At 32.2% G+C, this 15,123-nt stretch overlaps 1 protein-coding gene across 1 annotated transcript; it reads right to left on the bottom strand.

Annotated features, from left to right (window-relative positions):
* Nucleotides 1-6,917: 6,917 nt before the first annotated feature.
* LOC115724532 (pentatricopeptide repeat-containing protein At3g18020) lies at nucleotides 6,918-10,860 on the bottom strand. The gene is made up of 2 exons (XM_030653830.2): nucleotides 7,572-10,860; nucleotides 6,918-7,460 (listed from the first exon to the last, which is right to left on the bottom strand). Exon 1 carries the CDS (start codon nucleotides 9,776-9,778, stop codon nucleotides 7,904-7,906), a length of 1,875 nt encoding a protein of 624 aa, XP_030509690.2. The 5' UTR covers nucleotides 9,779-10,860; the 3' UTR covers nucleotides 6,918-7,460; nucleotides 7,572-7,903.
* Nucleotides 10,861-15,123: the final 4,263 nt, after the last annotated feature.

The raw sequence follows: 15,123 nt of genomic DNA, 5'->3' as shown, positions 1-15,123 counted from the left end.
TATTCGTGTTCTTTGATTTGTTAGTTAAGCCTACTTTTAGGTCAGGGTGATACGTACATTTTGGGAACACGGTAGTGCAATTGAGTGGGAGCGCTATCATAAACATGGAATCTATAGCTTCTATCTGGCGAATAGTAAGCAAAGGATGATCTCCTTCGAGCTTGACCAAACGAACATAAATGGTGGAGTACTCATTTCACATAAGCTGAAATATCATTTATACGGGGTCAAGTGTTTTAAGGAATAAATACATTGTAGGGTGTAACGGTAATTTAATCCCTTTACAGTGTAGATCATTCATATAGAGGATCATTGATCAAATTAGGATTATAACAATGGATAACTAATGATGTGTCTATATGGTGGAACATATAGAGCATTCTATATACTGAGAGTGCAATTCTAAGTTCTATGCGTGGATTCAACGAAGAATTAATAAGTTAGTGAATTTTAGTGCTAAATTCTTGATCTACTTATTGGAAGCTCGGTTATATAGACCCATGGTCCCCCCACTAGTTGAGATAATATTGCTTGTAAGACTCATGTAACTGATTTTGATTAATCAATTATAATTCTCAAATTACACTATGTCTATTTGTGAATTTTTCACTAAGTAAGGGCGAAATTGTAAAGAAAGAGTTTATAGGGGCATATTTGTTAATTATGATACTTTGTATGGTTCAATTAATAAATATGATAAATGACAATATTATTTAATAATTATTTATAGTTATTAAATAGTTAGAATTGGCATTTAAATGGTTGAATTAGGAAATTGGCATTTTTGAGAAAATCAGATACAAAAGGTGTTAAAATTGCAAAATTGCAAAGCCCAAGGCCCAATCCACTAATGCTATGGCCGGCTACCTATGTAGCTATTTTAAGTTGATTTTTTCATTATTTTAATGCCAAATAATTCAAACCTAACCCTAGTGGAATGCTATAAATAGATAGTGAAGGCTTCAGGAAAATTACACACTTTTCTTCAGACTTTCTGAATTAGAAAAAACTGAGTCTTCTCTCTCCCTATCTTTAGCTGACCACTCTCTCTCTTCTTCCTTAGAATTTCGAAATCCTTAGTGTATGAGTAGTGCCCACACACATCAAGTGATACCTCAATCATAGTGAGAAAGATCGTGAAGAAAGATCATCAGCAAAGGAGATTCAGCATCAAAGATTCAGAGAAAGAGATCCAGGTTCAGATATTGATAATGCTCTGTTACAGAAAGGAATCAAGGGCTAGATATCTGAACGGAAGGAGTCATTATATTCCGCTGCAACCAATGTAAGGTTTCCTAAACTTTGTATGTGTTTAATTTATCGTTTTAGAAAGTTCTTATTTAGGATGTTAATAAACATACTTGTGAGTAGATCTAAGATCCTGGTAAAATAATTTCCCACATTTATAATTTTAAATTATTTTTTTAGAAATAATTTTTAAATAATAATATCAGGTGTACCAATATAAATATGTCACGTGTATAAGAATGTCCACCTAAGCGGTCCATGTTAGCAGTTAACTGTGGTAAATGGATGACACCTTAAAGTTGTTAACGATTTTGTAGTTTGGAGGGTTTTACCGCTAATTTTTGAGCTTAGAGGGTTAATTACAAGTGAAATGATAGTTCAGAGGGTTTAGCCGCCAAAAACTCTAATATTTATTTTGTGTTCATTCTCTTAAAATGTTTTAAGCTCCCCAAATAGTCTAATAGTCGTCCCAAATGGAGGCTTCCTAGACTTTTTGTAAATGAGTCTAATCTCTCAACTATATAATTAAATTTGGTCTCTATTAAAATAAACAATATGATCAAATAAACTTACACAACTAAAACTCATGTATGTATCTAATTTTTTTAAAAAAAATCTTACATGATTATATAATTATATTTTGTGTTTTTTCTAAAATAAGAATAATGAAGAGTTTTATTTATATCAATTACAATAAAAGAAATACATATATCTTAAAACATTCAAGAGTAAGATTAATATCAATTGAATTATTTGTGATTTTTTTCTTTTTAATATAATTTTTTTTTGGCATTTTTTTATAAGAAATTTTCAAAAAATACCCCTTTAATGTTTAATTTATAATTTTACAACCTAAAGTTTTTATTTACAAAATACACTTTCAAAGTTTTAAAATTACAAAAATACAATTTGTTCAGCAAAAAGTAAGAAAGCAACCACAAAACAACATCACGAGAACTATAAATCAACTATAAATGAACTATAAAATAACCCGAAAAATAACCTCATGACAACTATAATACAACTATAAAACAACCAAGAAAATAGTTTATTATTTTTTTATTGAGGATGCATTTTAGTATTTAAAAAAGTTCAAAGAGTAAAAATAAAAAAAATAAAAAAATCATGTTAAAGTATTTTTGTAAATTATTTTTTTACCAAAATTTTGGTTCTATTTTGTAAATTTTTCTTTGTTTATATTATTTGTAAATCTTATTTATTTTTTTGTCAAGAATATTATTTGTGGACTTGATATCAAGTATATTAATATTCTAATTTTTTGGACAAAGAAATCGATTTATTTTGATCAAATGATATAATAGAAATGAAATTAAAACTTCATGTCTCAGGTTTTGAAATAACCCTTAACTAAAAAGAAACTACTCGGAACAAAACATCATAATCAAAATTATTATAAATAGTAAGAGTTTAAGGAGAAAAAAAAAGAACTATGATGAAGAACACTTGAAGTCGCAATCTGTGTCTTTTTCTTGCTCTCTCTCTAAATTTCTCTCTCAATTTTGTAGCTAAAAGGTGCTAAAATTCGTACCCTAGAAGTCGTATTTATAATCCTCAAAAATATCTCACTTAAAAAAATATTGTTAGAATATTAGTTGTCAAGAAATTAGGGCAACTTGTATTTTAGTAGTTTCCTATTTGTATTCGTAGTTATCCATTTAGTCTCCTAGCTTTGTATATAAATATGTACTATTCTATGAAATACATACACAATTCGATTCACTATCTTCTGCATGGTATCAAAGCCATACTTAGAATTGTGATTCGAAATTCGAAATTCGAAATTAGGGTTCATAAAAAAAAAGATTAGGGTTTGAGTTTAGGGTTTCTTTTTTTTTCAGAAACCCTAGTTAGAGTGCGAGTTCTTTCTCACTGCCCCGACTCCCACGCGTCAACGCGTGGGGGCACGTGGCACTGTTCCAGGCCAACGATTTTCTTCTTGTTGTTCTCCTCGACCTCCCCTGTGGTTTCGTTGTCCATTTCAGTTAAATATGTGTTATATGCTTCGCTGATTTGTGCATGTGAAGTTTGGTGGAACGAACATATTTGTAATGGCTTCTGGTAGACCAGCTTTTTTTTTCTGCAGATGAATATGCCAAATTCTTATAGTATCACGTGGATTATTGATTATTGATTATTGATTATTGATTCTGGTACTACAGACCATATGACAGGTAATTATAGCTTCTTTTCTAATCTTCAACCCCACGCTTCCACTTCTACAGTTACGTTAGTCGATGGGTCACCATCTCGTGTTCTTGGGTATGGTAGAATTACTCCTAGTCCAATGCTTCCTTTGTCGTCCGTCTTACATTTACCTAATCTTTCTTTTAATTTGATCTCTGTTAGTCAACTTACTCGTGATCTTAATTGTTGTATTTCTTTTTATTCTGATCATTGCGTATTTCAGGATCTTATGACGAAGCAAATTATTGGTAAAGGACATGAATCTGGAGGACTCTACATTCTTGATACACCAATGCCTAAATCAATTGCTTGTTCTGGTGTACAATCCCCCTTCGAAGCACATTGTAGGTTGGGCCACCCATCTCTTCCTCTGGTTAAAAAGCTTTGTCCACAATATAGTAAGTTGTCTACGTTAGATTGTGAATCATGTCAATTTGCTAAACATCATCGCCTTAGTTAAAGTCCTAGAGTCCATAAACGTGCTAGTGTTCCTTTTGAATTAGTCCATTCTGATGTTTGGGGTCCTTCTCCAATCTTGTCTAAACATGGTTTTCGTTATTTTGTTACTTTTGTGGATGATTATTCTCATGTCACTTGGTTGTTTTTAATGAAGAATCGTTTTGAATTGTTCTCTATTTTTTGTGCCTTTTGTGCTGAAATTCAAAATCAGTTTAATGTGTCTATACGTACTTTGAGAAGTGATAATGCAAAAGAGTACAAATCTGGTGTATTTCAATCTTATATGGCTCAAAATGGCATGCTTCATGAAACTTCTTGTGTTGATACTCCATCTCAAAATGGTGTAGCCGAACGGAAATTAGACATCTCCTTGAAACAGCTAAAGCTCTCTTATTTCAAATGAATGTTCCTAAACCATTTTGGGCCGATGTCGTTTCTACTGCATGTTTTTTGATTAATCGCATGCCATCTTCTGTTCTTCATGGTGAAATCCCTTACAAAATTCTTTTTCCCAATAAGCCATTATTTCCTATTGAGCCAAGAATTTTTGGTAGCACTTGCTTTGTTCGTGATGTTCGTCCACAAGTGACTAAATTAGATCACAAGTCATTGAAATGTGTATTTCTTGGTTATTCTAGTCTTCAGAAAGGATCATGGACATACCCGGATTGAGTGTTTCTCTGATGCAGATTGGGCAGGCTTCAAGGTAGACAGACAATCCACTTCAGGATATTGTGTATTTGTTGGGGGCAATCTGATCTCTTGGAAGAGTAAGAAACAAAATGTTGTGTCTAGATCCAGTGCTGAATCAGAATATAGAGCTATGGCACAATCTGTGTGTGAGGTAATATGGATTTATCAGCTTTTGACTGAATTCGGATTTAAGACTTCTATTCTAGCAAAATTGTGGTGTGATAATCAAGCTGCTCTTCATATTGCCTCAAATCCTGTGTTCCACGAGTGAACTAAGCACATTGAGATTGATTGTCATTTTGTTCGTGAGAAAATTCAACAAGGTCTAATCTCCACAGGATATGTGAAGACCGGAGAACAACTAGGAGATATTTTTACACAGGCTTTGAATGGGGTGCGGGTTGATTATCTTTGTAACAAGCTGGGCATGACTAACATCTATGCTTCAGCTTGAGGGGGAGTGTTAGAATATTAGTTGTCAAGAAATTAGGGTAACTTGTATTTTAGTAGTTTCCTATTTGTATTTAGTAGTTTACCATTTAGTCTCCTAGCTTTGTATATGAATATGTACTATTCTATGAAATACATACACAATTCGATTCATTATCTTCTAAATATAAATTTAATTTTTTTCCAGAAATCACCTCCTTGCCGAGGATACGACTTGCTGCCGAAAAGTTTATATTATGTGATTAGTCTTTTATCTATAACTTCTTTAATACAACTTGGAATTGGACAATTTAAGATTTTCTAGAAAACTGAGAACGAGATCTACAACTTTCATGTTGAGCTCCAAGTCCAGTTCTACTTCTAAGGTCATCAAATGACTCTAAATGCATAATTAGTCTTTTAATAGCCTAATAAATTATAATCACACTAATCAATTTAAGAATATTAATACATAAATTGGCTATATTTATAAGACAAAATATTGAGTAATCAAATTCTCCCACACTAGACTCTTGCTCGTCCTCGAGTAAGTTAATGATAAAATAAATAATACTTAAACAAATTAGTCTTTATGAAAAATAACTTTAGTTTCAAAAATTGTACATCCACTTATAATTTCAAGAAAAGTCAAACTCTTCAATCATTAGAATTTCAACTCAAGATAATTACTTTTCAAACTCAATTGTGTGTGTGTGTTCGATCAACTCATCATATTACTAACAGTCAAATTAATTCATGTATGCCAACAATCAATCTTTATCTCAAAATAAATGTGTATTTCAATGAAAATTCACTCCATAAGCTTAATTATCGAACCATTCTCCACTAATGTAATTACACACAATCTAAAGATCAATAGGACTTTATAGGCTTATAATATAAGGTTATGGTAAAAGCTAGATAAGAAGACTAATTTAGGCTCAAATCACTTAGATTAGCAAGACTTTTCACCCTATCTCCAACAAGCTAATTCCTCTATTGGCATATATATAGAGAAATTTACATGGTATACTAACTTTTGTTATTTTTTTACAAAAATACTGCCAGGCGGTATTTTTTACTTTTTTACTGTGTTTTTTTATAAGTTTCATACTACAGTATACTGTATTAAGTTTACACTAGTGTTCTACTAGTGTTTTACTGGTGTTCTACTGTTGTTTTGAATTGTTCTGCTTTGTGTTTTACTGGTGTTTTATAAAACACAGTATTTTTAAAAAGATTTCCGTGTGACAGTATTTTTGTAAAAGTTAACAAAATTCCAGTATTTTTGTAAGTTTCCCTATACATATCCACTATTTTTGATCCATCTACTATTGTCCCATCATCCTCTTAATTGGATGTTGATTGACATGTAAAAGTAATCGATCCAATCTAATCCACACATATTTATAAAAAAAATTAAAAAAAATTTATAAATACAAATAACATTTTAATATAAAGAAAATAGTAATTTAAAAGTCTAATAAAAATATAATACAATTATATTTCAAAATTTAATAGATCGAATGTATATTCTATTTTTATATATTTTTTTTTCTATAGACAATTTAAAATAAAATTAATATTTCTTTATACATACAATTTTTTTTCTACATTTGAATTTGTTATTTATTATTTTATTTATTTTAATTTATTGTTGGAGACATAAAATAATAATAATTTATTTTATTTTGTTGCTAGTTATGTGAAAAAAAAAAATATTTTTCGTATTAAATAATTTAATATTAAAAAATAAAAAATCTAATATAACTAATTCAATCCGCACTTTTGCAAATTGGATTAAATTGAATTTGAGCTATTGTGCGAATTAGATTGGATCTAAAAAAAATGAAATACGGCCTTAGTGCGGATCAGATGCACTATGAGCAAAATAGTGCGAATTAGATTGAATGAATACCCCTACATTAGTGTTCTAACACCACTCGATACAAGTTATGACAATTTGATATTAGTCCTAGTTTACTTTAAATGTAAATCAAGTGACTTGGATTCTAAGATAACTGCACCAAATACAAAAAGAAGAAACCATTGGAATCAACTACTGCAATACCCTTATATAGAGCACATACCATTACTGTCCTAACTTCATCTTTTTTTCCTTTAGCAAGATAACAAACTACGTTTTCATTGGTAAGAATACACACAAAATATGAACCAAATAAGATACTGAAATTAAAAAAAAATAAATAAATAATAATACACTAAAACACTAAAACTAGTTCAATTCCAAAGAAAAGACTCACGTATAAACATGTCTTTTTTTCTCACTGCCTGTTGGGTTGATCAACAAGCTTGCTAGGTCTGCATCATTTGCTCAGTAAATTTCAAGGGAAGTGTGTTTTTCGCTTCGCATCTGCATATCCCTCCTCGGCCCCATTAGTTGTTCCCTGCACTCTGCTTCAATCCTATACAGACAAGCATTTCCAATAAATTAAGGAAAATAGAGATACACAAGGAGAGTCAAAATCAACAAACTAAACAAATCTAGCTTGGCAAATGTAATCTCAAACACTTACAAATGAAGTTTGAAATGAACGAAAACAAGAGAATGGTGGTGTGATGTCAATGGTGATAGTGGGATGATCTCAACAAGGATGACGACGAATGGCAACTGGCGTAGGGAGGAGAACATCAGCATCGAGAAATGAATGTTGTAGGTTCAATTCAAATATCATGGAAAGTGGTTTTATGTTTGATAAAACCAATGGATTATTGTTCCCATCGAATAATGTAACCAAACATGGGATTGGGATTACTTATCCTAATCCCATACAACAAACAGGAGCTTGAAGAGGTTATCTGTGATGATTAGCACAGTATTATCTGTGAACATTCATAAGCATTGTTATTAGTTCTTGCAATAATCTAGTTCGATTTCCATCTCTTGTGATCTGCTACTCAATTTTAAGGCTGAATCGTCAGCAAATGTTTGTTTTCTCGACCCACCATGTAACTTGTCAAGAATCCTCCATGTCACACAGTCAGGTGTAAGTCCATTCCTTTTCATCTCCCTTACAACTCGATAAGCTTCGTCCCTCAATCCTAGTCTGCAGGCGCTATCAACTAGAATGTTATAGCTAAATATGTTTGGAGAAACCCCGGAATCAATAAGTTCATAAAGGAAATGACAAGCCTCACTGAATTTTCCAGAGCAACAAAGCCCTTTGATAATAGCTGCATAGACAAAGTTGTCATGAATTTTGGATGGCCAGATTACATCATCCCAAAACCGTTTGGCTTTTTCTATCTGACTAGACTTGCATAATCCATCAATTATGATAGTGTATGTAGTACTGTCAGCTGTAACACCTTTTCCTACCATGACATTGTAAATCTCCATGGCTTCATTTGCTAGCTGAAGTTTGAACAATCCACGAAGGACTGCATTATATGTCACAACGCCAGGGTTCAAACCACTGTCATGCATTACTCTACACAGAAAATCAAGAGCATCTTCAGTTCTTCCAACATCAAGTAATCCAAAAATGATGGTGGTGAATGTCACAACATCAGGAGCAGAAAACTTGCCAACCATCATGTCATCTAGTACTTTCAAAGCTTCTTCTACTCTCCCCATCTTACAAAACCCTTTAATAATGGTATTGAGAGTGATCACATCAGGTTGACACTGAGTTTGGAGCATAGAAACAAGTGTATTCAAAAGCTCAGTTGCAGCATTATCCATAAAACAAAGAGCTCTAAGATATATGTTATAAAATCTAGTTCTCTCAACTCCTTCCTTGTTGAGCATAACATGAAAGACAAATTTCGCCTTGTGAAGGTCATTTTCTCGGCAAAGACCTTCTACTAAGACCTTGTAAGTATGCTCAGATGGTCGATATCCGAATTCAATGCCTTCTTCTAACAACTGATAAGCCCTCATACAGCCTCCCTCCTTGCTAAGTCCATGTACAATAGAATTATATGACACCAAGCTTGGGACCAAACCTCTTTTCCTCATAATATAAACAATCCTCGAAGCGCCATGATGTTTATCGGTTTTACAGAGAGAATCAATCATTTGAGCATAGCAAAACTCCTCACTGAGACTATTTCCTTGTGGCATATCTTCTGCAATCCTAAACAGCTCCTGGAAAAATCCTTCTCTACACAAAGAATCAATAAGATTCGAAAAAGCTGCATTATTCAAAGAGGGGTCATGATCTCCACACTTGATTCTTTCCCAGAGCATGGACATGAGTTCTCTCCCACGCTCAACCTCACGAATCCTCAAAACACCACTAATCAAGACACTGTAAGTCAGTGAATTCGGAACAACACCTCTCTCACCCATTTCATCAAACACCTTCTGTGCACAATCAAATTCACCAACTTTACAATACCCATTAATCAAAGAAGTGTAAGTAACAGTATTAGGACAATGCCCTCTTCCCAACAAATCAAAAATCAAGCTATGAGCTTCTGCAGGCCTGGACAACGAACATAGCTGATCAATCAAACGGTTATAATTAATCAAAGAAGGCACAAACTCACGCTTAACACCAATCAAACGGCGGATAACGCTCAAAGTATGGTCGGGAGATCGAGAACCAAGCAAACGAGCGATGAGAATATTGCAAGTGCGCTCGTCGGGGACACAACCGGAATGAATGAAAAGGGAAAAGCGGTGGTGAGCTTCAGCGAATCTGTGGGAGTCACAGAGGGCGTGAAGAACAGTCCATGGAAGAAGAATCAGCTTATTAGGGAATGAAACCATCTTCATTTTAACTGCATAATCAAACTCCAAAACAATCTCTACTTACAAATAAATAACAAAACAAACAGTTAAGATAGCTATAAATACATATATGGAAGCTGAGGTGGGGTTAGGTATATATATTTTTTTGTGTATAAAGATGAAAGCTTTTCAGAAATATAAGAGTAGCTTAACGTTGATCCCTCTGGTTCTGGTTCTGCTGAGTTGAGATTACAATAGAGAAATACAGAAAAGGAAAAGAGGAGCTAATACACTAATTAACTCACTTAACTAAACTAACAGAAATAACCAACTTAACTACCAGACCAAAGAACTAATCTTGAGTATCCTCAGCATCCCCCATCAAGCTGGAAGGAGGATACTCTAATGACAGCTTGACAAAAGAAATTAAACTTTGGTAGTGTGAGAGGTTTTGTGAGCAAGTCTGCAGGTTGTTCCTCTGTTGGAATGTAGGCAATTTGAACTTTGTTTTTGGTGATTAGCTCTCTGACATAGTGAACATCAACCTCTAGTGCTTGGTTCTTGAGTGAAACACATGGTTGGAGGCTAACTGTTGTACTCCTTGATTATCACACTAGATAGAATGAATTTTAGATAAGTTGATGCCCATTTCTGTGAGTACTGAAGTGATCCAAACAACTTCAGTGGCAATGGTAGATAAAGCTCTATATTCGAATTATGTACTTGATTTGGCAACAGCTGTTTGTTTCTTTGAACCCCAAGTGATGAGATTCTCTCCTAGCATGACATTGAACCCTGTGGTAGACTTTATGTCATTCAGATTGCAGGCCCAGTCTGCATCTAAGTAGGCTTCAATGGTCATTGAGGTAGCAGGTTGAAATACAAGGCCAAGATTAGTGGTGCCTTTGATGTACCTCAGCACCCTTTTGCATGCATTCTAGTGTGTGTTGGTGGGGTTTTGCATATACTGACTTAACCTGTTAATGGCAAATGACAAGTCTGGCCTAGTTAAGGTGAGATATTAAAGTGAGCCTATGATGCTTCTGTATAGTTTAGGATCATGAAACAAGTCATCAGTGTTGGTAAACAGTTTGTTTCCAAGGCACATTGGTGTGGTGCAAGGTGTGGAGTCTTCCATATTGGCTTTCTTTAGCATGTCTTGAGCATACTTAGTCTGGTTTAGATACAATTTGGAGCCAAATCTGTGTGCTTGGAAGCCAAAAAAGTAGCTAACAGAACCCATAGTTTTTAAGGCAAATCTGTTGTCCAGAGCTGTTATTATTTGTTGTATGGCTTCTGAATCATGACCAGTGATCAGTATGTCATCACCATATACAAGAACAAGTAGCAAGTTCCCTTTGTTATTTGAGATGAACAGGGAATTGTCAGAAACAGAGTTGACAAATCCCCATGAGAGCAGAGCTAATTTGAGTTTTTCATACCAAGCCCTTGGGGCTTGTTTAAGCCCATATATGGCTTTTTGTAATTTGCACACATGTGTAGGGTGTTCACTGTCTTCAAAGCCCTTGAGTTGTTGCATGTACACAGTTTCTTTGAGTTCCCCATTTAAGAATGCATTGTTTACATCCACTTGTTGTATGTCCCAATTGTTAGTGACAGCAAGGGTGAACATAATTCTGAGAGTGCATGGCTCGACAACTGGGCTTAATGTTTCAAAGTAGTTGACCCCTTCTATTTGTTGAAACCACTTGGCTACAAGTCTAGCCTTTAACCTCTCCACTGATCCATCACTTTTTAATTTGGTTCTGAAGAGCCATTTGTTTTGAACAACCTGCATGCCATCAATGTATGGTACAAAAATCCAAGTTTTATTTCTAACAAGAGCATAAAATTTAGTTGTCATGGCTGAGTTCCATTTTGGATCAGCTAGAGCCTTTTTCACAGACCTAGGCTCAAGATATGGGTAATTGGATCTTATTAGTGTAGCAGGTAGTATTTTTCGTTTGTGAATACCAGACTTAAATCTAGTTTGCATTGGATGATTGGATATTGTGAGTGTTTCTATTGGTGGATCAGTTGTCTATATGGTAGAGGGGCAGATGAAGTATTTGTTGGTTGGTTTGGGGTGACAGTGGTGGTGCATGTTGTAGATTGAGTGACTGTAGGGGAACTGGCAGTGGTTCTGGTGAGACTTTCTTGAGATCTTGTGGACCTGTTGTTGGGGAGATTGTGGACAACTTGGTATCAGTCACCCAAGGTTCTTCCATGGTATCTTCCTCAGGAGCACCTACCAACAACTTTGTTGTCCCAACAACAATGTTTCTTCCTCCTTTGCGTCTCAATCGTAACAACTATTTTTTCTGGCGATCACAAGTGTTACTAGCAATCAGGGCGCATGATCTTGAACCAATATTGTAGAATTTGAACCCACCACAACAACGCATTCGACAACCACCAGAAAATACTACTTAGGTAACCAATCCAAAATATATTCGTTGGATGTGTTTAGATCAGTTTCTCTTATCATGGCTAATGTCTTCCATCTCTGAAAACATGTTGGGACATGTTGTTAACTGCAACTCGGCTCATGAGCTATGGAGAACACCTAAACATATATTTGGCACCACCTCCAAAGCTCGTTTGATTCACTTAATGAGCCAACTTCAAAACACCAAGAAAGGCTCCCTGCCAATTGATGAATACCTTTTTCAAGATGAAGAATCTTGTAGATGGATTATGTGCAGTTGGAAATACAATCACAGATGATCAACTCATCTTATATGTTCTTGCTGGTTTGGGTCCACAATATGAAGTCGTGGTTGTCAATCTTACCTCCCGTGACAATCTCACTCTGCAAGAAGTACAATTCTTGAGATTGCAAGAGAGAGAGAGAGAGAGAGAGAGAGAGAGAGAGAGAGAGAGAGAGTGTGTGTGAAAATGATCTTGCTTTGTTTTTTTTTCTCTAAGTAGTTTTTTTTTTTTTCTGTTTGTACTGCTCTGTTAGTGCTAGTCTTGTTTGGTTTCTTGTTTCGGATGCAGTTCTGTGTCCTTTGACTTTGGCTTTGTTGTTTCTGTTGGCTTTCTTTCAATGAATTGGTGCTTTGCACCTCTCTTTCACCAAAAAAAAATTGAAGTATGTATAGAAAGGGTATATATAGAGCAATACAAAAAAAGGAAAGAGGAGATAATACACTAACTAACTCACTTAACTAAACTAACAGAAATAACCAACTTAACTACCAATAACAGACCAAATAACTAATCTTGAGTATCCTCAACATGCTGCAATAAATAGGGACGTGGGAGGAGACATAAAAATAAGGTTTTTTTTTTTGGGAGTTCTAAATTCTAAATTTTGTGATAAATTGTTGAAGACTTATAAGGTTGTAGTTCATATAATTTATTATGTGGTTTCCAATCCTAATTAATTTGTACTAAACGATTTGAGACTTTACTAAATGAATCCAGTATGAATAATTTGGTTATGATTTTAAAAAACTTGTTATTGGTTTAAACCAAACTAATTTTTATAATTATTTTATAAAAATATATTTTTTTGACAAAATATTGATATTTGAGAATAATTTTAAGTAAATTATTAATATTGATTTAATGTTATTATAATAATAGTTTTTTATTGTTATTTATATATTATTAACTTATTAAAAATAAATAAAATTACTGAAAAAATAAACATTGTAAAAAGAAATTACAATAACTACAAAATATAAATATGATTTTGAACCAAACTAATCTATTTTTTAATAGATTAATTTAGTTTGATTTGATCATTTAATTAGTGTGATTTGATTTTAAACTTTTAAGAAATCATAATATTAGTTTGATCAAAAAAGTTAAAATTCGGACCAAACAAATAAACACTTAGGCTAAAAAGCCCTAATTTTGTTATTAGGCACTATAGCGCCGAGCACTCAAATGAGGTTCTATTTATAGTTATCGTTTTTTTTTTATTTATTTAAACAACACTATTCATTCTTCTATCATTTTTTTATCTGTTATCATTTTTAATAGATTGATTTAGTTTGAATTGATTTTAAATTTTTAAAAATCGTAATATTAGTTTGATTTAAAAAAGTTAAATTCGGACCAAACAAATAAACGCCTAGGCTACATTTACATCCATAGGCTACAAAGTCTTAATTTTGTTATTAGACACTATAGCGACCAGCACCCAGATGAGGTCCTATTTATAATTTATCGTTTTTTTTTTTTATTTAAACAACATTGTTCATTCTTCTATCATTTTTTCATCTTTTATCATTATTTTATCTTTAAATCAATAAATAGAATAAAAAATGTAATATTTAAATTAAGAACAATTTGCGGCGAAATTCTTTTATGTTTTAATTTTTATACACTTAACCCTCTTTTCTTTGTGACAAAACTCCCTTAAATTTATTTTTCTTTGTAAACTGGGAAACAAAAGCCGCGCGTTGCGCGGTCTTAAAAAATTATAAGCTATATACATTATTAAAAAAAGTTTACGTTTTTAAAAAATATTAAATTAGTAAAATACTAATTAATTATTAGACAAATAAAAAGTTTATTTACAGTTTACATATAAAAAACTATAATATTTTTTAAATGTGAGTTTTTTATAAAGTTAGATCAGAGAAAAAATTAAAGTTATTAAAAAATAATAAAAATGCATTGAAAAAATATGATCTATCTTATCATTCTTAGTCTTACATATATAGATTTTTTTTTAATTATTAACAATTAATTTATTAAAATATCTTTTGAAAAAAATTGTTGAGGTGTATTTTTTTCTTAAAAATTGATGATCACTACTTTTTAAAACCAAATTAATAGTCACTAATAATACACATATTAAAATAAAATAGTTTGATTTTTGACTATTTAATTTTTTTTCTTTATATTTTTAGGGAAAATCATATTTTAAGTAGTTATAATATTTTTTTTAATAAGTGTCATAATATAAATCATAATTGTTGTTTGATAATTGTCTAAATAAATCATTTTTCTTTATTTTTATTGTGTAATAAAAAAAATTATATATGTAATATAATTATTTCATTAATGATATTTTTTTAAAATAAAATATATAATATGAGAAATTTATATGAACATTTGACCATAACAACTAAAAGTTATATATGTCCATCAAAAGAAAATATTAAATTATAGAAATTTTCACACAAAAAGCCTAAAATAATATTTATCTTACATTCTTACGTGCTATGTTTTATTTTATTTTTTTTTATAAATTTCTTTAATTATATTTTCACGAAGTCCAATAAAAACAATATGAAAAATGTGTTAACAATATAATAAAAATATAAAACAGGGTACAAACAACATAGTATTAATGTTGTTGTGAATAACAATGTAAAAAATAAATAGTCGTACTTCTTCAAAAAGATAATTCAAATCAATAAAAATATTGA

The sequence above is a fragment of the Cannabis sativa genome, chromosome 6 (assembly GCF_029168945.1).
Source record: "Cannabis sativa cultivar Pink pepper isolate KNU-18-1 chromosome 6, ASM2916894v1, whole genome shotgun sequence".
Taxonomy (NCBI): domain Eukaryota; kingdom Viridiplantae; phylum Streptophyta; class Magnoliopsida; order Rosales; family Cannabaceae; genus Cannabis; species Cannabis sativa.
This window is presented reverse-complemented; position numbering and strand designations above follow the sequence as displayed.

What these genes read in the sequence shown, in the direction of transcription:
- LOC115724532 (XM_030653830.2), bottom strand. Translation starts at nt 9,778, where the DNA reads ATGAAGATGGTTTCATTCCCTAATAAGCTGATTCTTCTTCCATGGACT.